This window comes from Anas platyrhynchos, chromosome 2 (genome assembly GCF_047663525.1).
Source record: "Anas platyrhynchos isolate ZD024472 breed Pekin duck chromosome 2, IASCAAS_PekinDuck_T2T, whole genome shotgun sequence".
Lineage (NCBI taxonomy): Eukaryota > Metazoa > Chordata > Aves > Anseriformes > Anatidae > Anas > Anas platyrhynchos.
Window position 1 is genome coordinate 116,472,437 of NC_092588.1, and position 25,117 is coordinate 116,497,553.

The 25,117-nt window shown below is 42.7% G+C and overlaps 2 protein-coding genes across 4 annotated transcripts in view; one reads left to right on the forward strand and one right to left on the reverse strand.

Annotated features, from left to right (window-relative positions):
- Positions 1-4,780: 4,780 nt before the first annotated feature.
- On the forward strand, positions 4,781-15,967 carry CMTM6 (CKLF like MARVEL transmembrane domain containing 6). Its single transcript, XM_027451104.3, has 4 exons — positions 4,781-4,968; positions 9,246-9,422; positions 10,081-10,179; positions 11,663-15,967. The coding sequence occupies exons 1-4, from the start codon at positions 4,846-4,848 to the stop codon at positions 11,804-11,806; spliced, it is 543 nt and encodes a 180-aa protein (XP_027306905.2). The 5' UTR covers positions 4,781-4,845; the 3' UTR covers positions 11,807-15,967.
- The window catches only part of CMTM7 (CKLF like MARVEL transmembrane domain containing 7), a 30,329-nt gene continuing 18,520 nt past the window's right edge, over positions 13,309-25,117 (reverse strand). Inside the window, exons 5-7 of one of the 3 annotated variants that reach the window (XM_072033443.1) lie at positions 21,109-24,794; positions 20,380-20,497; positions 13,309-19,699 (exon numbers count right to left, since the gene is read on the reverse strand). In XM_072033443.1, coding sequence (XP_071889544.1) covers positions 24,781-24,794 — 14 coding nt within the window. In that variant the 3' untranslated portion in view covers positions 13,309-19,699; positions 20,380-20,497; positions 21,109-24,780. Of the gene's footprint in view, positions 19,700-20,379; positions 24,795-25,117 lie in introns of all 3 variants that reach the window. The other 2 variants (XM_072033444.1, XM_027451103.3) reach the window with 2 other exon arrangements.

Below are 25,117 nucleotides of genomic sequence, written 5' to 3' on the forward strand. Positions count from 1 at the left end.
GATCTCTTTTAAGCTTACAGTCTCTTCCTACTTGTGGCTACAGGATAGTAAATGTGAAAAGTACATCCTTATTGACTAATTGCCAAGTGACCTCTTCAATGCGTTTAGGGTGGGTTTTCATTGTTGGTCGTTTGTTTTAGGTTTTTAAATAGTCTTACATTAATTTCTCCAACTCTTTAGAAAACTTCAGAAACCCCCTGATGAAGAAGAGGTTGATGCATGGAGAAATGCCTCCCTATCAGTACACTTCTGATAGTAGCTTATGCATGTAAACTTCTTTAAACATAACTCTAAGTGGTAATAGGTGCTGTTCCTAACCTCAGCAGCATGCTTTTTCATACATAGAGCTGCAGTGGTACGTGTTTGTGGAGTGAAACTTCAGACTTTAGGACAATATCCTAAACTTTCATACTGCTCAGGTTTTGGAAAGAAAACTTTTAGCTTCTGCATTTTTCATCTGAGCATCTGTCAAAGCCCAGTATCTTTTTTGAAGCTGGAAACTCGGACGTGTTATATTCCCATATATTTTCTAGTTTTCCAGAAATATATTAGGAACTATTGAACTAGGTGGCCTTTTTTTTCAGAAGCAGGGACAGGGGAAAACCTTACTAATGACTCATTAGAATTTCACTTCATAAAACAAAGTTCTAGAAATAAATGTCACTTCTGCAAATTTAAAACTTCTAAATTTATTTCTTCCCTAGCCTGTTAGCTGTTTTATCTATTTTATTAAAAAAAAATAAAAAAATAAATCTTTAAAGAACATTGGCTTTTCTATTCTACAACGCTGAAGTAGCCTACCTCCCCCCTTAAAGTTAAAATTCCCTTAAAGCTGCTGTCACTATCCCCAGCTTTATGCTTTTTGGAATAAAGACTTTAAGGTATTTTTATGGCAAAAAGAAAATGAGAACTTGTTTCCATTTAGCCTGGTGGCTTTGGCTTCTTGTTTCCATTCAGTGAGACCAAGACTAGTTGGCTTCTGGCTTTGGCTTTGAGTTGAAATTTCCCTGACTACTGCTTTGACAGCAGTGTCAAGATGAAGACAAGATGAAGGTGTCACTAGAACTATCATGCAAAACAAACCTATGTAATAGAAGGTTATTTTCACAAAATGTAGAGCCAGTTAGTCCTTGTTCTTTTAGGCACCAAAGTAACCAGTTGGGTAAAACAATGGAAGGATGCTTGGAAAGGATACTACTTTGTTATCCTTTATTGTGCTTCGGTGCCCTACCTGTAGATGTGTTAGGTTTGTTATGACCTGGATTCTAAAAGGAATAACAGCGTGAGTAACTTCTAATCACTTTTGTGTGCCTTTAATGCGTTTAGTGTAATTGGGTCCAAGGTTTTAGTCTAGTACACAGAAAATTAGAGATAGTATTGGAAGAACAGATGATTTTTCATTGGAAAAAAAAAAAAAAAAAAAAAAAACAACAAAAAAAAACCACAACAACAATGTTTTGTGGAATACTACAAAAAATGCTATAAAGTAAATAAACCAAGTAAATTGCTTTGTATTTTCAGAGCTAGTTCTGTGTAGATAAGGAACTATTAGCCCCAAAATGAATGTTTGAGGGGGATTTTTACAAATCTTCCTCCTTCTCTCCTTCATGTTCCTACATCAGTTCTTTGAGTATACTGGTTGTAATAAGCTTACTCTATCAGTTTTAAGCTTGAAAAATTTGGGGTAAAAGACCACTTTCCTTCCAGACTATTCTTACTTTTCAGCTGAAAATATGTCAGTCTCTGAAATGTGTGTGTGATATCTGAGCTATATGGACTAGCTACCATACTACATACACTAACTTTTAAGTTTCTAGTGATACATCTGGAACTTAAGTACTAACCTGTTGGGTTGCAGTCCTTTTATGGGGAGCAAACTTAATTTGCAGTGGGACACCTGCAGCTGTAGAACCATTACTTGTCAAATACCTTATGGCTTTGTGATTCTCTTTATGCAGATAAATGCTGAAAAACAGTGACAAGAGTTAGCTTAGGTAAATGTGGAATACTGAGGGTTTGTTTTCTTGTGTCATAAGGGATGCTTAGACATAGTTATTAAAAACACTAATCCTTAATCTTCAGCTGTGTAAAAATCACACATTCTAGCTGGTCAGTATGAAGATAGGAGTTTGTGAATTCAATTGCAATACTGAGTCTAAAAATACAGCCTTGAGAGCAGAGGAATCTTCAGCAGATGCAACATGTGCAAGGCTTTTCTGAGTTCTTTGTCACAGTACTTACGTTATTCCCCTTGCTAGCTAGTTGTACCGTACTTAATGCTTGCAATACACAGGGCCAGAGTGACGAAAGAAAACTGTTAGATACCTGTGTGGGAATACCAGAAATGAGACCAGGAGGAGAGCTGTGTCTCCAAATGGCTGACTTAATTGTTCCATGGTGATGAACCTCATCACCCTTCAAATGAAATGAAGCCTGTCTCCTTCAGCTGTTTGGACTTTTAAACTACCCTCCCATTCCTATAGTTCCTTCTCTCTCGCCCTCCTTGAAGGAAAACAAAAGGGCACAATTGTATTTATGAACATGGGAAAATTGGAATATCAGTGTGACAAGTCAGGTCAATGGAGCCCTGCTGCTAATTTTGATTGTGAGGGATTTTGGTTTTAGCTTAATCTGTGTAAATCTGTAATACACTACGAAGCTAGTTCCAAAGGGTCACTGGGGCTTCACTATGAAAACAGGGATGCAGCCCTGGTCTGTGGCCACTATATTCCAGTGGCTGGCATTTACTCAACTGCTTCAAGGAGCTGAAGTCACACTTCTTTGTAAGTTTTTTTTCAGTGCAGCAAGGGGTGATAGCCATGTCATAAAACTATAATGTAATCTCCCCTAATGAGGTAGCTTTCTCAACTTAATAAGTATTGCTTTTTGGCCACTATGGTGGAGAAGATGCAATGAGGGAGAAAACTAGGTCACTCATCACTAATCTGCTTCCACCAACCACGAGCTCTTTGGTTGAATGGAGATGTTGTGGTAGTTTAAGATCTAACTCCAGGGTTGCCTCTCTGCTGCAAGCTCCTGCTTTTAGCTCTGGTTCTGCCATTCTGGCAGAGGTTGTGTGGGTAAGAAAGGCTTTGTTTTTGGAAAGCTCCATCAGCAGGTAAACAGAAGGAAGTAGATGCACACCTGGAACGGGATTTCCATTGCATCACAGGCAGGTAATTACAGTTATTTGCATTAAGCAGGCATGTTATGTATCGCAATTATTGTTTTGATCTGCCTTCCCTCTAAAGGAGAGTGAGGTACTTGAAAGACAATTCTAATGAAAAGGGTAAAGAACACCTTTAGTTTGTGTGCACAGCAGCATTTGTATGTTTTAACACAATGCCTGAAGTATTTTTAAGCTACCAGGCCCTACCTGGTCTCCTTTTCATTCCTTCTTTGTTACAGTTACTGGAACTTTGTTACTGTTTTGCTTTTCATGAATTCCCTTATAAATAAATAAAGCGGGCTAAATAAGCTAGGATTTAAGTGGCAAGCTAACCTTTATAATTCATGCATCATTGACATGTACTTTCTGGAAAAAGCCTGAACCGAAAAACCAACTCAAAGACAACAGTAAGTAGAAAAAGGTTGCAATCTATTTTATCTTTTCTTGACTTGGATAGTGTTTATATGACTCCTTGAAAAGCAAACTCAATAGTTACATCTCTGTTCATAATCTAGTAACGCTGCATTAAGACACTGGTAAAGATTCAGATGGGAACAACTGCGAATATCCCTAAATGCTAGTGAACACCTGAAAAGGAAAACTCACAATTTCTTCTATCTCCCTAAGCCCTGTCTCCCTCAGACCAAAGTACAGTCTAGTCACACACAAAATACTAGCAAGGAAGAAAACAAAACAAGGGAAATTCCTTCAGAAAAGAGATGCCAGCCTCTGTAATATAATCTTATTTATGGTGTACTAATGTGAAAAACAGCAATAAAGGCAAGGCAGACTCCTGAGTGGTAACAGTAAATGTTATGTGCCCAGCCCTGTGTTCTGGGGATGCTGCCAGCAGAACTGCATTAGACTCATCCCAACCCCAGGCAGAAGCTACGCTGCCCTCGTGGCAATACCTTGCTTATTTTACTGGAAACTCCCATGCCATGGGAATGGTGGGACTTGCCTTCCTCATTTGCCTCTGAAGCCGATTGCTGCAGCAGGCACTGTTTGTGGCACAAACAAGCCTGTGCTGCCCTGCCCAGGGGCCCTGCAGCGTTCCTCTCGCTTGTGTTTTCTTACTGGGAGGGCTCGTGCTTATGGCCTGCTGGTGAATGTTCAACACAGAGCACGAACTGACTGCTTTTAGCAGGGCCACCCCACTTTACCTGGCCATCCTGGTGGCTCTTGGCAGGCTTACAAAAGGCACTGGGGCTCCTGGGTGGCCGCATGCATCCTCCCTGCTCCTTGTGCTGGCTCTGGAAGAGAGATGGGGGCTGAGCAACCTGATCCTGAGTATGGGCTTCACTTAACCAGCGTGCATACAAAGCTGAGGTTAAGAAAATTGCCATTTATATTACGTTTGACAGAAACTTAAATAAGTGAAGTGTAGCCGAATTTGGCTGTGACGGGTGGTAGCAGTTCTGTGGCTGAGAGGTGAATAGTGTAGCAGCCCAAGGCTCTGCTCAGCCCCAAGCCGCCTCCAGCGCCCAGCACCAGCCCGGTTCCTCCTCAAGCAAGGCCGGGGACAGGGCCAGGCTGGCAACCAGCCTGCAGCCGGGAGGGACTGGGACCGCCTCCACCTTCCCCTTCCCCTTCCCCTTCCTTCCCTTTCCCTTCCCTCCCCGCCCTCCTGCCTCGCCCTTTTGCTTTCGCTTCTTCCCTTCAGCTTGGCGGCGGCCATGGAGAACGGGGCCGTGTACCGCCCGACCACCGAGCCCCGCTGCAAGGAGCCCCGCCGGCCCTGCGGCTGCACCCGGCACCGCCTGAAGGGCTGGAGGCTGCCGGCCAAAGTGCTGCAACCGGTGAGGCCCTGCCCTTCCCTTCCCTTCCCTTCCCTTCCCTTCCCTTCCCTTCCCTTCCCTTCCCTTCCCTTCCCTTCCCTTCCCTTCCCTTCCCTTCCCTTCCCTTCCCTTCCCTTCCCTTCCCTTCCCTTCCCTTCCCTTCCCTTCCCTTCCCTTCCCTTCCCTTCCCTTCCCTTCCCACCCAGCAGAGGCAAAGCCTGCCTTGTTGTTTGCTAAGCTGCACAAATCGGTAACTGAAGGCTGAGGTGGCCGCGGTGCCACTGCCTTTTGGGCAGCTTGAGGTTGTTTTGTGGTGAGGAACTAATGGGCTTGCTCCTTCTTCGTGTCCGGCTGCAGGGGCACGTGCTAGCACCGACCTGCTGGTTGTGTGCCTCGCATGGCTGAGGTTAAGCGCTGTGGCCACCATGGGTCCACTGCTCGGCATCCTCAGGGTTTAAAATCAGAGGCCATCCTCACAGAAAACATAGCGTACTCTCTTCTGAGGGCCTCGCTGGATGTAAACAGGCAGTAGAAACCTTTGTAAGGTTGTGGGATTGCTGGGTTCCCCTCATGTCACCCCCACAGCCTGACCATGAGTGCACCAAGCTGTGCCGTGCTCCACTGCCTCGGGGAGCACATCTCCCCCAGCAAACCTCCTGGCAGAAAGCACACCAAAACATGTGAGCTGGGTGGTGGCCGGTCTGGATGTGTGTGACACCGCAGTGCCTCACTTCGTACCGGGCAGCCCCACGCTCTCCTGGAATCGGGGGCTCATATTCTGCTTGCTTTTTGCCACACGTAACATTATTCCTGGATTTGCTCAGCACCGGGACACCGGATCATGCTCCTGTGTGTTCCCAGCCTCAGTGATGGATCTTCCCAAGCTTGCTGGTAGCGATGTGAGGAGCACTGGGTGCACGTACCAGCAGCGAGCAGTGAAACCACAGCGGCAAAGGGCAGCTGACTGTAAATGTGTCAGCAAACATTTTCCATCGCAGTGGCTTCTCAGTCAGATGTCTCATGCTGAGAGGAATCATAGGTGATTTCCAGCCTTTTCTTGTTAATTCGCTGTGCAGAAAAGAGGACGTTCGGTTTTTAAACTTTGGCTCACACAGAGTCAAAAGCCTGAAAGCTGAAGAAAGCAGTGCTGGTAATGCTAATGCTGCCCGAAGCAATGCTTTCTAAGACTGTTTAAAAAAAAATCACACCCAAGAATCCTATATTAAATATAACAGGATGCAAAATGTTACTTCATCTTCTGGAGATTAACAAAGATCTGCTGGATGTTGCTCCCAAACAAACAGATCGTTACAGATCAGTAGTTTAATGAAATAAAACAAACTATTGCATATGCAACTCTACTGGTGTAGCAATGTCTTCAACTGCTTACCTGAGCAGAGGCATTGTTTAAAAAGCTTTCTAGGAAGGAAAAAGGTAAGTTATTAAGGCCTGTCCTGACAAGGATGGGTAGCTGCTTGACAGGCTCCTAAAGAAGTAGCAGCTTATGGCCTATAACAGTCTTTCAATAAGAGGAAAAATAAAATTGAATTACAATCATTCACCTTCCTCACTTCCAACAGTTCCTCCATCCTTTTGTTTCACTTTACCAAAATGCACGGATCTTCAGCTCTTGGCCAAAGCACTTACAGCAAGCTCCAGAAATTACTGAAGGTGGAAGCCTCAATATTTCCAGTAGGAGAAAGGTTCCCGTTTTAGGAAAGCATTGGTTTCTTTTTATTGGCAGCCCCGGTGATGGTGGTGGTCATTAACATCTATTAGCCTTGTGTTAGAACAGTGATGGTTCGTTATTGTGGGGATTGCACACTGATAATCAGACGGGTGAGCTGCTAAATGGGAAGGTTTCGTGCTGGGAACACCACTGCTCTGTTTTAACAGGCCTGTTGGAAAATTCATTGATTTGCTTTATTTTTGTAGCCTTTCACTTCTTAAATTTACTTGAGAAACGTGACATTTGTGCAGAAACTCGCAGTAGCATCAGTGTCGATGCAAAGTTCCTGCTGGCAGAGGACCAAGGAAGTTATTTAATGGCTTGTGTGTGTTAGGGCACTTGGGACTCATCTGCATCCACAGCAATGCGGGGCTCTGCATGAGAGGCAAGGAAGGTGGCAGCTGCCTGTTTGTGTCCTCAGGTATTTCCTCGGTCTTTGGTGTGAAAGAGGCTCTGCCCTGAAGGTTTAGCTCTGAAGAAAATGAGGAGCTCCTGAGCTGTCCCTCTCTGCTCATTGCTCAAATAAACCCATAGTGAGATTCTGGGTGCTTGCCACTGGGAAGTTTCCACAGGCTCAGTGTGGAGACAGCAAACATAAAAATACAACAGAGCAAGCTTCAGCTGCTTCATGTAAGCCTGTACTGGTCTGCGCTGACCTACGCATGTGGCTGTGCTTGCAGAACTGGGAAACCGAAGAAAATGTAACAACAGAGCCCTCTCATGTTTATTTATAGAGATGTCAAGAAGCAAATTAACAAACCCAAGCAGAACTCTGCAGCTTATAGATGTGCAGCTGATACACTACATCAAGCAAAGTTCTTCACATCAAAGCTTTTTTAATGATGCACTCTTTTGCTATTCACCTCATTAATAAAAATTTGAATACTGTTGGAGAAGTCCCACAAAGGATGCCAGATCAGTCCTCCCTTCTCCCCCATTTTTTTGACATGAAATCCTTTAAAAGTACTCCTCAAATTTGATTTATTTTTTTCCTCCCACTCATTTGCACACTCAGTGGAGAGGTTTTTTTTTTCAGTTACTTAGACCATATTATGGTTACCTGGGCTTCTAAAGCCTTTTTAGGGCAGGTTGCCAAAAAGACCTTTATTTCCTTTCTGTTCTGCCTCTGGTGAAAGTGATGGCATTCAGCTCTCAGTGCTGATACAAGGAGGTAGAAATACAAATCCCAGAAGGGAGGGGGAGAAAAATATTCCTTGGGCATCTGCAGTAATCACTGGGTTAGGCGTGAGGGTTTCTGAGAAATTTGCTTTGCCAGCCAAGCACAAGAGAGAAGGGAAGTATGCGGAGGGCTGATTGTAATGTGTCAGTTTACCAACTCGTGTGTGCTTTTCCCTTTCTGAGATCCTGTTTACTTTACACCGTTGTGTATTCAAAGCACGATGTTTTCTGAGGTCTTGCTTAGCTGGTGAATTTACAGTTCCCACGTGCTAAGTCACTTTTCTTATTTTTACTGTCAGAAAACTGAAACTCAAGACAGGTCATTATTTTCCAAAATAAGATGCAGATATAGCATCTGCAGCTGTTTTGACGTGCTAGTAACTGGAAAATGACAATTCTGAATTCTAGAATTAGATTTTTTTTCACAGAAGAGCTGTCAACTCCATTATTGCCCAAATACTGTCATTAAAAATAGGATCATCCTCCCTGTATCAGTCTTGATTTTATGGCTGAGTCTGATTCCTAATAATTGTTCCAGTCCACTGAACTCCTTACTGCAAGGATCTATATCCTCTGTCAACTTTTTAGGATGAAGAAAACCAGCAAGAAGTGGCCAAAATGAGAGACTATTAAAAAATAAAATAAAATAAGCAATATCCTTTCTTGTACAATAAGGTGGTAGAAGATCCAGCAGCAGATGCTTGGTGTCTGTATGGGAGTTAACTCATGTTCTGTCCTCAAAAAATACTGCTGCAGGGAGGCTAACGTAGGCTTCTGCGGAGATTAAACACTGCCCAACATAGCTTAAATGTGGTTTAAACATAGCTTGAAGTTTTGGTTCCTGCAATTGAGCTTCTGTTGTTACTGGTCATAAACACACGAGCCATTAGCTGTACTTTCTCTGAAGTTTATCGAGGGAGATAACACCAGCTGCAGGCTTTCAGGGAGCTAAATGGCTGGGTCAGAGTCTTCTGATCCACCCCAATCCCAAATGCATGTAAAACTAAATGTGGTTGTAAGTGGTAAGCAATTGCATTTTTGCTTGTTCTGACTGGAAGCTGTGCTTCTCGTGCTGTCTGCCCGCTCTCCTACTGCTCAAAGCCACAAATGGGAAGGCTTCAGTTAAAAGTGTGTAGATGGTGGAGCTTAACCCAATGGAGTTTGTTGACTGACTTGAACATCAAGCCTAAACTGTGTCATTGTATTTCTACCTGTGTTATCCATAGGTAAATAACCATAAAATAGTGCAGAACTTCACCAAGTTCTTTTTTAGATTCTTTTGTTGTTGTTGTTGTTTTATTTCTGTCTTCATTAACCTTAATATTGGAGACATCTGTTTGCTAACGATATTGGTGACTTGATCTAACACAAGTATGTTATTTGTTTGCAGTTTCTCTCTCTTCTGGCTGTTATTTTTGAGGAAATTGTGGAGGATTGTAGCAATTGTGGTGGACTTTACTTCTTTGAATTCACAAGCTGCACTGCTTTTCTTCTGAGCCTCCTGATCCTCTGTGTGTATTGCACTGTTGCATATGAAACCTTCGGGAAAGATAAAGTAGAGAAAGTGGTAAGATTTATTTTTTTTAAAAAACAAACCATTTAATGCAAGTGCTTAAAGACTACTGCAGAGTAAAAAGGCAATGCAGAGTGAATCATTTATTATTCTCTAATTAAAGGGTAAATTATCATAGGTTATATTACAGTTAATAAATAAGTAACTTTATAACTTTATAATAACTTTAAGGCTTTATAATAACTTTATAATAACTTTAAGATGTTAAATGTAACTATATATAACTTTATAATAATTTTAAGAGTGGTTTTTTGTTGTTTTGTTTTAGATTTAGATTGGAGATTTAGATTAAATGCAAGGAAGAAATTCTTCACTGTGAGGGTGTTGAGGTAGAGGAACAGGCTGCCCAGAGAAGCTGTGGATGCCCCATCCCTGGAGGTGTTCAAGGCCAGGCTGGATGGGGCTTTGGGCAATCTGCTCTGGTGGGAGGTGTCCCTGCCCAGGGGGACAGGGGGGTTGGAACCAGGTGATCTTTAAGGTCCCTTCCAACCCAAACCATTCCGTATGATTCCATGATTTTCTGAAGCTCCCATGAGCATCAGAGTTTCAAATTGTAAACTCACTGTGGATTAACTCGGTTGCTGTTAGGATGCTTGTTCTTTTTCAGGTAGTATACCTACAATTCTGTAACATTTATTTTTTATGTTTCCAGAACTTTTGGGCCATGCTAGCCATAGGTGTCATTTTCCTGTTAGCTTCAATAGTTCTTGCTGCAACAAATTCTTCACCGGTTCCTGCAATTATGGCATATGTAAGTCTTATAATTGTATCTTTTACTTTGCATTTATCTTGTATCTTAAGTTGTCTACCCTTTAAACCTCACCCAGTTTGTGGGGAAAAAACTGGGCAGGGAACAGAATTCAGTGCATTAGGAGGAGCTAGCTGTTTCAGAGCTTCTGAAACTTAGCTTAGGAAATCCAAAGAGTGGGCATTCCTTGGTTGCAGAACTTTCCAGCAGTCCTGCTTGCAGCTCCTCAGCAGCTGTGGCTCACTTCTTGGTTCCTCACTTCATTTCACTGCCTTGGCTCTGTCCTACTCCCTGGCATCTGTCACTGTTAACAGGACTGTCATCTCTCACAGCCTCCCAAGCTCTCTGATACTCGCCTCTGAAATGCCAACTTTTTTCCTTAATTGTGCTCCTGTAATGCTATCCTCTTGCAAAGTCAGCAAGAAACCACATCTTTTGTCAGACATTATAAAGCATAGGTAGAGAACGCTGGCTTGTAAAGGTTGCAATAAGAACGAGACAAAAATAAAAGAGCAACAGAGGCCCAGGACAAGGCACTGTAGAAGCTGTGGGTCATAGTTCCTTACTCATTTGGTGCTCTTTCGGAATAACTTTGGAATTGTGAATACGTGAGATTAAAGATCAAATTTTGATTTTCTTCTTGAATGAATAAAAAGTGAATTCTGTTCCGTACTCAGCGTGAGCTATTGAAGATACACACTTCTGTATGGTCATATGTTGTGATGCTGATATATACAGTCCTAATGGTTCAATTAGTCTTCCTTTGCTGTGTGTTTTTTTTTTTTTGGTGGTGGTGGTGGTGGTGGTGCATTTTTTGTTTGTTTGTTTTTGTCCCAGAGCTGGAAAAACAAAAATATTGGGATTCAAGACTTCATAGTATCTAATTGTTTGGGGGCAAACCTGCTGCTTAATTTTATTTAAAAGTTAGCGTAAATGTGTGCGTGTACTTCCTTGCTTGAAAGAAGCTGCTAAAACCAAAAGTCTGCTTACCACTACGTTGCTATGACTAATAATGAAAGTTGTCATTAGCAAAAGGTCACGTCAGCCCCACGTGCTGATGCAGCAAGGACTTGCATAGGCTCTGCTAATTTATCTCCCTTCACCTTCCACGGGTTACTCTTCTTCACCTAGTCCCTTTAAAGAGCAGACATCTCTTGGATAAATAATCTGCTATACCACCACTGCCATGCTTCTTTACTAATTTTACTGCAAAAAAATAAAATAAAATATATATTTCTACTATTAAGATCTGTTTAGAACACATCCTAAGATTCACACTTGATTAAGAGAATGAGAATTGTAACAACTTTTGCATTGAATATGCTAGAATTAAGACTTCTGATCTGTTGCTAATTTAAATGGAACCATTGATTTAATATACCAGCATTATTAACATATATGAATAGTGCAGCAAATCTCTCCAAAATCATAGAATACTGTCAAAGTTTGTACTTTTTTAATTCATATGTTTCTTTCACTTTCACAGGTATTTGGATTTTTCGCAAGTATGGCATTTTTAGCTGAGGTTGGGATGGAGTATTGGGACAGGCGGAAACAAAGCACCAGAGAACACCCTCAAAATTCAGGCAACACTCAGGGCACCGCAGAAGATTCCCCACTGAATAAGTAAAGCTGAACTTTCTGAAATTAGTTCCTTTTTTTTTTTTTTTCAGTGGAGCAAACTAAAATGAAGTTTCAATGTTCTGTAGGTAAAACATCTGTCTCTTCCTTTGAATCAATTTTTTATACTTTGCTCATCACAAATGGATCCTTAGGTCAAGTAACATCACCTTGAACATCATGTTATATTTTATTTTGTAGGTAACTTGTTCTGCCATTTCTCTAGGTGGCATACATTAAAAAAAAATAATAGTCTAAATAGAATAACACAAGGACAACATTGTGCTGATTCAATTTTGGTAGGAGTGACTATGAAAGGATAATCTGTGGTGCATAAATTCTCAGTTATGCCTTAAAGACATTTTCTGTATGAACTGGACCAAACATATCTTCTACTAGTTACAAGTTAGTACGGTAGAACTCATTCTTGTACTCACTGGCCAAACAGTAAGTGTAAAAGGGATAATACCCAATTGCAGCTTTACAAAAATGCTTATCTTTATGTAAGGGTTTTTGGTTTGTTTTTACTAACTACACTTTTTAGTTCTGTCTCTGGAGATCAGTTCAATGAAATAGCTTAGAGTTTTTATGCAAGTTTTTTTTTTTTTTTTTTTTTTTTTTTTTTTTTTTTTTTTTTAGGAGACAGCTTTGTACCCTATGGTTATTCAAGTTCAGGCTTGTATGCCAGAATATTCCCTCAGACTGTTTCAAAAGTGACAAAAGTCACAGGGGAAAAAAAAAAAAATTAAAAAATGGACTGGCATCTGTGAGAGGAAAAAGTTTAAGTATTTTCACAAAGTCACCCAGAAGTAGCAATCTGAACATCAGTGGGAGAACGATTACAGCATGTTGTAATATCGACTATCATTTGCAGGGTTGATACCATGCACAGCTTGTTTGTGCATAGTTTTACCAGATTGGTTTTGGCAGCACCATTTTCTGTGCTGATATCTATGGCACTAGTATGAGACTTCTTGCTGCTGGCTAACTCAGCTGGTAAACAGGTAAATAAGCACTCGTAACCTCCATTTGTCTTAAAAGCAAGGGGCCGGGAGACTGCAAGAAACACTACTGATGCAAGGTGTATCAGACCAGTGAGAGACTAGATGTTGATGGCTACTGTGTAAAAAGTGAAGTGGTTAAGGAAAAAAAAAAAAAAAAAGGCATTTTGCAGATGTCTGAGGTAGAAACAAAATTGCTAAACCTCATTTAGAGGGAAGCCCTCAAAAGTAGGGCGAACTGCTGTGTGTCAACAGACCTTCCAAAATGCCAAAGCAAATGGGAAAAAGCTGATTATGCAAAAACAGTCCGTGTTTGAGTTCTCGTGACAACTGTCGTGTCTTCCAGGCATCATTGTCTGAAAAATGTATAGTCCTGTAACCTGCTGTGGCAGCACTGAGAGTAAGCCCTCCAGAAATTGTCTGAGAGCTATATTTGGAAAAGGATGAGGAAGCCATTGTAAGACAAAGCATTGTAAAAGAGGGTCAAAGGTTTTTCTTGTTGGTGGTGGTGTTTGTTTTTTTTGTTTTTTTAACTCCCAGTACTGCTACTTTCTGACGAATGTGAGTTTGTGATGTTGTCTCTCTAAACTCTGAGACCTAACCTTAACACTACACTTCGCTTGGGCAGTGTAACATTTTGACAGCTGGTGTGAATTGTGAGGTTTAAGCTGCAGCTTGGTTTCAGAACCGTGCATAAAACACAGACTTTCCTTCACCTAATTTCCTGCTTTGTGAGGATGAAATGTTCCTTAGGTTGGAATTGATTTTCCTTGTATTTATTAGTGTCCATTTGCACTAACACCTGATCTCGGTGTAGGTGTACAGAGCCTGCTGTAGCTGTGCCTGAAAGCTGGGTAGGTTTTCAGATGGTTTTGTTTACAAGCAACCTTACTGCTTACCAAGCTGGCCACAGTGGGAAATATCTCAATATCTCTGCTGCAATTTGCAGTGCCTTACTTTGGGGTTTGTGTCCACAGCTATAATTAATATTTTAAGCTTGGGTTTGGTTTTGCTTGGTTTTGTGGGTTGTTTTATTTTTCTTATTTTTCTTAATTATAATTATTTTTATTGCCTGGCATTCTATCTAATCAATGCACATCAAGAAGCCTGCAGTTTCTAAATCTTGATATATAATCAAAAGCTGTAAATATAGCGTAAGAATAACGCAGTGTTGCTGATATTTTTAAATGATGCAGCACTATGGTGGGGCTTGTGTCATGGGGTAATTTTTCCTTTTTTTTTTTTTTTTCCTCCTTGAAAATATGTTACAGGAATTATAGGTTTTGATTGCTTTCTCTGAAAGACTTTTCCCCACCAAAGTGCTTTGTTGTTGGTGTCCACTCCCGAATTGGAGATACCGGTACTGAGAGGGATCTGTGAAGTCACCTCTCTACCTTGGCCTCCCTATCTATGTGGTGTCTACTGCTGATCCTTTACAGAGAAACGGAGTGTGCCGTTTTCCTTGTAGCTGTTTCAAGTAGCTTTTACCCATTTTCTCACTGACTCACTGATCCCTGTATGGATTTGAGGATCCAATTCTGTCACTGACTGAAAGGGATGCTCTGCCATCAGCTAATGAAAACAAGTGGGTAGTTTTTTGGAAACTGCTTTATCAGTTCCACAAGATGAAGGGGCAGATGCTATCCCTGTGTCCCTCCTGGCACCTCTGCCCTCACAGACTAATAGGGTGAGAGATTTCCCTCCCCCAAAGCTGCGTGGTGTGGCCCCCTGCACTCTTGAAGTGCCCCCTGTCATGCTTTTGGTGCTGGATCCAGGCTCTGAGTGTCTCTCACTTGGACCGATCCCAGAGGATGGCCCTGGACCTGGATGAAACGTGTTTTTTTGTGGGAGCTGTGTGTGGCTGGATGCCTTTTACCCTCCCGTGCTCTGTCAGCAAAGCAGTTTGCACGTTTCCCAGCCTGTTTCTGATGAAACCAGCCTGCTTTACTTGAAGCAGGTTTTTTAATTGCTTAAATTTAAGTTGGCTGATTGTGACTGAGGGTCTGTTCAGGAGAGTGGTGGGAGCTTTGGCAGAAGGGCAGTTATGAGGAACTGCCCTAAATTTCTCTTACTGTTCACGAAGCAACCATCCGTGTACAACCTTAGCTGACAGTAACACCTGGGGACAGGAGCAGTTGGCCACGCGTCAAGCTGAGGGTTGTCTTCTCCCATCTTCACCGCAGTGCTTGGCAGTGGCGTCGTGAGCCTGCTCAGACACATTGCAAGCTTTCGCCTTTTCCAGTTGAGCCTGTCCAAAAACACTCTGTGCACTGAACTTCGGGCCTTGTTTACAGTGCCGTGAGAATCGGTGCAGAGGGTTCTCCAGGACGTGTGAGGACTTGCTATGAAGGGGCTGGTCTGCAAGTTTCTCCTCTGAAAATCTGCAGGTGCCTTGTGTAGGCTGGGAATATTTTTTTTTTATGTGTGTTCTGCATTTGGCCCACATTAAAATCGCGATGCTAGCAATGCCCTTTGGATTCAAGCATGGGAAGGAATTGTGCCCTACTGCTTGTGCTCTGTGCTTTAAAAACAGCAGGGGAGGATCGTGGTCTTCTACAATTCAGGTCTGCCTTTGCACCCTCTGACTCAAAACTACAGCAAGTTGTCCTACACAAGTCTCAGAGCTCTGCACAAGATGTTTTTGCATAATGGCCAGCACGGTAATCCTCGTTCTGCTCAAATTTGTGCAATAAAAATACCAAACTTACTACACTGAAGGGAAGCTTTGGTGAGACTTTAAAAATGTTACATAAAACTGTAATGAATCGAGATGCTGGTAGTGCCTTCAAGATGGAAATTCATCTTTGTTCTGCTTTATTGCTGTAAGCAGCAGCAGATTAAATTTTAGATTAAATCTAAATTAATCTTCTAGATTAAATTTTATGTCATTCAGAACTATCACTTTTGTACCTTTGAGAATTTAAGTGACAATGATTATTAAATCAGGATGATAACGATGGTTTTATATATTGTATACAATAATTTTTTTTTTTTTTTTTACAGTTTTGCAGTCATTGTTGCCTTGAACTTCCATTAAAATAATTTTGAAATGTTTAACTATTTTTCCATTCCAAGCCTGTGGTCTTTTTAATGTATTATGCTCTTTTGGACTTAAGAACTTTTAAAAATATTTTGTAATCATTTTTAAAATAAAACATGACTTAAGTATGTGTTTCTCGTTTCTACTGCTGGTGCTTGGTGTCAGTATATCGCTCTCCCAGAACAAACCATAGGAAATAACATCATGCTTTGTTCCTGGTTTGGAGGAAGGAGCTTGCATTGTGTTTGCCTGTTACTGGGGAAGAGGGTCCAGCCTGCAAACCTGCAAAGCTGAGTCTTTTCAGTGGATGTTTCCAGGAGGAAAGGTCCAATAAGGTTGGTGTTGTCTCATCCCGTGGGGTACAACCAGGCTAGTTTGTAACAGGCTTTGCACCTATCATGGTCTATATGTTACTGCAACGTGAGTAATTTAAGTGCTGGTTTCATATTGTCTTGATAAGTTGGAGCTGAAAATTTGAATAAACTGGTAGGCTTGTTAAAGGCAGTAGCACAAACCAGGAAAAAGGTGTCACAAGCAAATCCTATCTGCTGGTGGAGAAAAATGCAGGTGACTGAGTTACTAGGTTGAGGAGAAGCCACCTGACCTTTTTAAAGTGTTTGTTTGATTGTCAGTAGTGGGGGTGAGGAAAAGGAAATTGTGTGCTTTCTGGCACACAAGATAGCTTTTTTGTTTTATAATCCTACAGATTGCTTATTACCTGCATATTTTGTAAGCAGGAGAATGGCACTTTAAGCTGTCAGCACCGAAACTGGAATGACACAGTGTATTTTTCTGTATGTCATATATTAAAGGTGAAATTCTCTCGATGAAGTCGCTAGAGATGAACATAATTGTAAGGGGAAAAGGTCTCTAATGCTATTAATTAAGTTTAATTTGAAAACGAGGTGCAAGCAATCAGAGCAAAATGTTGTGTTAAAAGGGTACGTCAGTGGTGGAGTTACAAAGCCTGAGAAGACAACTGAGAAGATCTAAGAAATGTGAAAGACTGAATAATTTGGAGCATGACCACACAGTTTCAGTGCTGTTACTGCTAGAATCGTGGTGACTCCTTTCTCAGCAGTGAGATCCAAAATTAATTTGCTGTAAATTAACACTACAGCAGGGCAGAACACAGGCTAGGAGTCTGCATGTTTCCTTTGTGAGTGGCACAGGCAGCACCTGGGTGCTGCTGCCTGCCTGTTGTTCGAGGCACATCCATCTTTCCTTGCTCTCAGCTGGGCTTTCTCCTTAGAGGGAGGAGCACGACAGCCACCTGCTTGCTCACACAGCCTTCTTCAGGCGGCTCTGCAGGAACCGAGCAAGGTTAACTACGTGGCTGGGCTGTGGGTTTGACTTCCCTTTGACTTCAGGATAGCTATTCTTGGCCTGCTCAAGGGAACACGAGGAAGTCCAGTCATGGTTTTGCATTCTGTGCTGGCCACACGGTGCAGCTCCCCGCAGACAGCTGGTAAAGCTGCTGAGAAGCTGCAGGAGAGAAGTTTGCCCACAAGAGGGCAAAGATGATCCTGGGATTGAAATGATGTGGCCTGGAGCATTTCGCCCTCCTCCCACCTGGATTTTCACTGAAAGCCCCCTTGCCCTCTCCTCTCGTCAGTGTGGCTATAAATTGAAGAGCGTATTTCAGTGATATTTTTTCCAACTGCTTATTTTCCAAAATGTAGCCTGAAGGATTTCTGGTAATAGATAAATGCTGTCTCAAGGAGATATTTCATCTAAGCAGTTGAGATACGGTAAAGGTTTTGCTTTTATTCTTTTTATTTTGTAACCTGTTGAGATCTTTTTTAAAAATTAATTTTTATTATAAAGTCAGGCTTCAGCTGCATCATGACATCTGTACTTATAATGCTGCAGCTTTGAAGATTTCCTTGGTCTGTATTATGCTGTGGTTTCCAATGAAAGGGCTGTGGCTCACGGGTAGGCGGGAGGCAGAAGAAAGGAATGGGGAGTACCCGAGCATTTCTTGGACTCTGGGGAAGTTAAATGAGAGAAGCTTATTATCAAAAAAATGCAAATGATGCATGCTGGAAAAAAATTCAGGGTCTAGAAACAGAAATGTTGGCAGCCACAGCCGCAAAGCATGCCAGACAAGGCTTCTTGCAATTCCAGTCCTCTCCAAGCACCACAGCGAAACTTGCTCTGCCCAGCCCGCACGTCCTGACCACTCATTTCAGTTTGTTTCTTACGACCTATTATCTCTTGGCTGAATAATAGAACAGGACGGGGCAAATAAAACAGCCTTGGCTGTTTTGAAGTTGGCAAGTCCTGAGGTGAGAGTCAGAGCTTCGCAAGGAGGTGACAGCACAAGCACATTCTTCTGTAACGTGCTTTGTTTGCAGCCTGATGAGAACAGCACACCCTAAGTATCCTGCTAGGTATCTGGTGCTAGATATTCTGCATGAAAGCGGGTAGTATTCTGCAGTGCTGTGTCTGGAGAGTGCTGCAAAATGCTCTTTAGCCATCACTTGGGTTTGTCATAAGACTTACTGATGTCGTAATGTTGTAAGGCATAAGCATGACAATTTTCTTTACACACCCTACCCTGGATTAGGTGAAGTGTTGCCCAAAATAACGCAAGCCTGTCTACCCTCAACAGAGCCCTCCTTTTAACCAGCTGTCATTCCAAAATCTCAGTGCAGACATTATCCTGAAATCCTCACTCCCACTGAGCTGTAGGTAGGGAAGGAGAGGTTACTTCACAGCTTTGTAGCGCCTGTACGCAACTAACTGAAGGCAGGGAGCTGCTACTGCACAGTAAGAAGTGCTTTAGCTAAAGCTCTGCTGATTTCTCAAAACAGCTGGGATAAAGTGCCTGTGGAGGTCTAGCAAGGAGGTACAACACAGCATTAGAAACCGCTGTCTAGTTAACGTCAGCCTGGCAGTTTTCTGCCTCACAGTCCTCTTGCCCAGAAAGGCTTGTTTTATGAATGAACAAATGTTGTCCTTGACTTGGTACAGTTTTTTTTTAATTGTAAACTCTTGTTTCTGGCAATTGCGCCTCATTTGAGGGTAACAAGGGCATAATTATTCAGCTCTCATGCATCACAAACTGCTGAGCATGAGGTATTAATGGAGTGCTTTGCTGCCACCATCGCTTAATAGCTACAGCTGCAGCATTGTGCTCCTGTTTGGCTGGGGTTCATGAAGAAGGGGCATGCAGCTCATTAAGTTTTATGTTGAGTGATTTACAGACGTAGAAATAACAGTAGACTGTGTTGGATGGACAAAGCTCTTCTGATTTAGAAGACGCTATTATGCCAAGAGAGCTGCAATTCACACCCGTGTCGGGGAAGCCACCAGCACTGCTCTGCCTTGTACAACCCCCAGCAATCTTAATTAAAAAAAATAATAATAATAAAGTTGTGCTCTGTAATTGTGTGTGCTGGCAGGGCTGTACTTTGGGGGAAAAAAATCAAGCCCTGCCATTGTGGCCAGGCTAGCAGATGTAATGAAAGGAAGCTGCAAGCTGATGCTTTGGGGTCATGGTATCATAGACTGGTGATACCCAGAGCTCCTGGCCTGGTCTCTTCCCACCCACCCTGCATTAGTTGTGTTATTAGCTGAGAGGCAAGTGCTGGAATTAGGTGTGTGTTCTGCCCCAGATCCACACGACAAAACAAAAAGGAGCCCTACCCTGAGATGTTCCACTCTGGTAGCTGGTGGAGGAAGAGGCACATCTGAATCAGAGTGGAAAGGTTAACTCCTGCTCTTGAGCCTTGGCTGCTGTGAATCATTCTCTGCCCTCCTCTTTCTTTGTTGAATACTCAGGGGAGAATGGCTGGATATTAAGGCCAGTCCTATGCAAATATCCTCCAAGACACACGGTGCTTTTATTCTCTTTGGGCTGTAAAAACGAGGCAGCATGATGACCCAATTTCCTAGTCTGTCCTCCTATCCCTACGGGTTAGGTGCCTCTAAGTCTACACCTGTGGGCTGTTTTTTTGTTTTGGGTTTTTCCTCAAGGTTTCTATTGCCTTGGTGCAACTCCTCCTGTGCTGAGAGGGCTGCCTGTCTGCTGCTGATTACCTGCACCAGTGCAAACACTGAAGAACAGAACAAGTTTCAGAGGCACTGAATTTAGAGATGACTCTGTTAGTGGTTTGGTGGTACTCTCCTGTGGCAGATAGGAATGTCCCACCCCTCTGCTTGGCCTACCACATCATCCATACACCAGCTCCACCTCAATCGCTGGGCTATTCTTGTCTCTCGGGTAGCCCCTTCATCAGCCACAGAAACGTGCAGGTGTTTCCTTCACCACAACCCTTACAGTGTTCTGCACATGTAAACACACCGAGCATGAGGCACTCGCTTCTCTCCTTTCCTTCTATGCTCTCCCCTTTTCCCCAGGTGCTTGGTTTGCCACCCAGCTGCCCACGGCACACCCTCTGGGCTCACAGGCAAGAAGGGCTCAGAAGGAGAGGCACATGGCAGTGCTTCTACACCAGGACAGGGCTAAAATAATTTTAGGGCCAGCCCCAGTAATCTGTGGGCTTCGTAGCAGCGGGCCCTTGCAGTGTTACTTACTGCTGGCTGACTTTCCTGTTGCAGCGAGGAGGGAAGGCCCGCAGCTCGTTTGCTAATGTTTCAGGATGCAGTTCATTAATTTTGAATGGTTGCTTTGTGCAGTGCTGTTACTCTGGACCTGTAAAAAGCTAAAGATCAAGATACGAAATCTACAACACCTAGGGCGTCTTGAATTTAACTTCGTTCAAACAAGGATCCACAGAATTTTGGTTTCATCTCTGCTTTCTTTTCGTGCTCTGCTCTCCTCACTCCCCACCACCCCAAAAGGCAGGGTTGCCCTAAGCCTCCTTGTTATTACCCCTCCCTCTCATACTGCTGTCCCAGCACACAACAAGCAGCCAGAGCATCAAGCCTTTGGCTACTCCACATTGTCTTTTTAAAGCCTAGATTTAAAAACAAAGAAGAGCAATACCAAAGATTTTGGTATTTGAATTCTGTCTCCACGTAAAGCTGAAATCTCTTGGCAGCTCCCTCAGCCTTGAGGCAGAAAACTCCTGTGGTGCTGCAGAGGGGCTGGTCCTGGCAGGTGATGAGATCTTGTGTGATACTTAATAAATTGTCAAGTTATTAACCTAATAAATCAGCGCAGAGGAGAAACGACAACCAAAAAGAGCATAAAGCTACTTCACCAGTTGTTTATGGACTTTTTTTTTTGGACTCCAACTCCAGGCTGGTGGGAACCCACCGTATAGGGTCAGTCCCTAGTAATAAACAACAGCACGTACTTACCATGTGAGAAAGCAGCGTGCTGGCCCAGGGGACATGGGGAACAGGCTCTAGAGTAGCCAGCTGTGGGTAATCAGTGACCTCTAGAAGGGATGGCCATAGAAAGGAGCAGCCAACAGCTCTTATTGCTTTTCCTGTTTTCCAGCTGCTGTGCTGGAAAAAAAAAATAACCATAGCTCTCCAGGAGAGGACAACAAGCACCAGTGCGACTTTCTGACCTCTTTCCATGCAGCACAGTCAAACTGTTTTGGGACCAGGGACCAAAACCAGGAGCTGCCTGATCCCAGCAGCAGGGAACAGCCTTTGCGAGGTGCAGACCCTGCAGCTGTGAAAACTGACACAGCCCAAAGAGGAGGCTTGCGCAGGGCCCCTGCTCAAGAATATCCTAGAGCCCTGGGGTGAGGGCACTCTCCTGCCACGGGGGTTTCCCTCTCCCCCTTCCTCTTTTTTTTTTTGGTGTAAAAGTTTCACTTCCTCTTCTCACCTTCCCAGTTTCTACCCTCACAAAGGCATTAGTCATTCTCTAGCTTATCTCAGTCACCATCTTTTTATTCAGCATGAAACAGTTTGTGCTACCCCTTTTCTTCCTCCAAAATTTTTATTTTAATTTTCAGTGAAACTGAACCCCAAACTCTACCCGTGGTGGCTCAGAGGAACTACTGCCCCCATCTCGGGACTGAAGAGGATGGACAACTTTTGGTGGGCTAGTCAGAGACCAGTGTATCCACACACAAGAAAAGGGGAATATTTTTTTTCCTGCAGCTTCTACAGCTTTTGTCCTCCTGTTGTAAGAGACTTTCTGGTGCTCCCAGACAGAAAACACTGCTCCAGCAAAGGAATGAAGGAAAAAAAAAAAAAAGGAGCAAGATAACAATCCAATTATCAAAGCCATTTTATCTTCCAAATAGCAAACAGTTTATTTTTAGATAAAGAGCTGGAATCCCAAATTTGACAAAGTAACAGACAGATGGAGATTTCAGAACCGGGTTGACACTGAAGGAAAGTTAGAACACTTCTGCTGGCAGAGCTACAGTAGTAAAGTGCCAAAGTCCTTGTCAGACAGAGCTGTCATTCACAGACCTGCTGGTAGAGCTGGTGATTTCACCAAAAGCTGTGCTTTTCCTGGTGGGTATGTTTCACAAGGATTTGGGAGTAGTGAGGAAGCTGTGCCAGCAGAAATGTCAGTTTTCCAGCCTCAAAGGCACAAAACCAGAAGCAAACTTGTACTTGATGTCCCTTGATCCAGTATAAACAAGTGCACTTAGAGCAAAATATATTCTTTGGGCTACCACACTGCATCATCCAGGAGTTCTTTGGTTGTCGAACTGCAAGAAATTCCCCCTAAAGGCTTCCCCCACGCCATGGGAGCAAGTGACAGAGTGCCGTGGGAGGCTGAAAACGGGTGAGCACGTAGTGTCAGCAGAGGGGACACGATCCCAGCAGAACATGGAAACAGCCTTTTCTTCGCTGCAAACCCAGCCTCCAGCCCCAGACGCTTCTCTCCAGTGCCAGCGCTGCTCTGTGGGCCCAGCTGCACTCACACCACGCGTAGCTGAAGACTCCTTCCCACAGGATTGCCAAGGCAGGTGAAAGCTTGTAGAAGGTGCCTACTATCCATCTGAGTGCTGCTTTCAAGAGATGAAGGTGCTACCAACAGAAACAGAGCACTTCTCTTTCCTTTGGGGGAACAGAAGAAATTGTATCCTTAACTAGCTATCTTGTCAATCCAAATTGAAGCCAGGGGATCGTTTTCCAAAAACTGTGGTCAAGTCAGTATTGGCAGGTGATGAGGCACCTTTGTTGCAAAATGAAAAAGAGACCCCCCTATCATATACTTATATCGCTACCTTCTGCTGGTATTTTCACTCAAAGTGAATAGTTTTATTTGAATAATCTTCCGCATTAATGTCAAAGCAATTTATCTTGGAGTGAATACAGGTATCTTCATCCATATATAGCAGACTTCTGTGCTTTCCAATTGTTTCCTGCTCTGTGTTGTTAGGAATAAGTCACTTACGAAAAGGAACAGCAGTAGTAATCACAGAAACTGTGTACCATGAGAAGGAGGATTTCTGCCTTTCTAAGTTTTCTGCTCAGTTATTTCCATTTAATTTCTCATTTTTTTTAAAGAATTTTAGCAGTTGGCCAATTTCCTTTGTTAAAGAATAAAAAACAAAACCAAAAAACAACCAAAGACATGATAGGACGAGAGAAGAAATTAAGGTGGCAACAAATGGCAATGCATGATAACCTGTAAAGGGGCACAAAAAGCATTTTCTAAAAGCAGATCATTAAATTACTTAGGAGTATTTATGCAGAATTTCAGACAAATAGAAAAATGCATAGCAGGCCAGAAAACACTTCCTCCAGATTGGACCTGGTAAACTAAAAATCCTATTTTTTGCAGAAACCTGCTGCACTGTCATGCAGTTGTCCTGACGTAAGAGACCAACTTAAACGTGTCAGCTCTACTTCACAGCTAGATGTGAAAGGGAAGAGCACCAAGGAGGAGGAGCCTATGCTTCCCTTTTTTCTGCAAGGAGTTTCCAGCTCATCAGAGATGGACTGCAAAAGGGCAGAGGTGCCAAGAAGGTAGCAGCATTGTCCCAGCCTCAAAGTTACATAAAGCTTCACAACAATGTCAGGTTGGACAAAACTCTGTCCAGGCTTTGGGCAGAACCCCTGAAAATATCAATCCCAGCAGAGGCAGAGGAAGGGAAAAAACACATGAAAGAGGGAGAAAGAGGCACTAGACAGATTGTGATAGATTGCTCTATTCACAATGAGCTTTCCATAAACACCATTAGCCTCCTAAGAGAGTATTTTCCTTTCTAGGAAATTCACCAGAAATTTCCCATACAGCAAGTCTTATGAATGTCCATTCCACCAAGTATTTGTGAAAAAGAAAGAAAAAGACCTAGCAAATCATTAAACGCTTATTCTTGGGTAGGTATTTCCCTGCATTTGGCAGAGGGAAGCTTTTAAGAATAATTTTTGATTGTTAATAAACTTAAAATTTGTGAACAAAAAAACCACGAATGTCATCATGTGCTGTTGGGGCTAGAAGAGAGTATTTGCAGTAATTTATACAAATTGCAGTTGGTACTTTTTGACGCTGGCTGAGCTGCTGTTAGAAAAATCCATGGCTCTGGTAGGAAGAGGTAACAAAGACTTGGGTCAGCTTATCCAGGCACAGATCAGTTTGTAACAGTTCCTTTGTTAAACAAACCATCCTTGGAAGTTAAAAAATCAGGTAGGAATTTGCAGGATTTCCCTTCTGTAAACAGATGGAGGAAATTAGAAACAATTCTTCCATCCCTCTGAAAGGAGAATCAAGCAACTCTCCAAATTAGTCTTTTTTGTAGTACTTATTGCAAATGACTGGCAATGACTGCAGCCCAGCTTGAGAGACACAAGTAGTCTTTCTCTGTAAAGCTCAGAAAAAGCTGGTTCTCCATTATAAACTTCTTCTGGGGGGAAAGCAAACTTTTTGGATGGGGGAGAAAAAAAACAGCTTTGGTTCACAACATTGTTTTGCATAGGAATTCAAGTAGATCTTCAAAGGCTACCGGCTGTCCAGGCTTCTAATGAAATACCCAGGCTTTCTTCTCCATGGTGGATGCTCCTCTATGGTATACTATTTCGTAAGGCAGACCTCTTGCAGAGATGGAGGAGTCATACAGCTGCATCTTTGAAAAGGAAGCCAGAGTCACTTTCACTGCCACAAACAAATGAACCCACTCGATTAAAGAGCACACAGGAAACCTCCGTTTTGTAGAGGGTGGGAGAGGAAGAAGAGACAACACCGACACATTTGCTACTTACTAGAAGCAAATTATTTTGCTCTACTGCTTAGTTGTTAAAAGCTGTCAGTAGCTGTGATACACATGTTAGCTGAAAGTATGGGATCATTGCTTTGTGAGGAATTTTGAGTAACAAGCAACAGGCTGTTAATAAAACCTCCCAGGTAGACGCTGCCACAGGAAGATATAAATATTCATTTTGGGAAGCA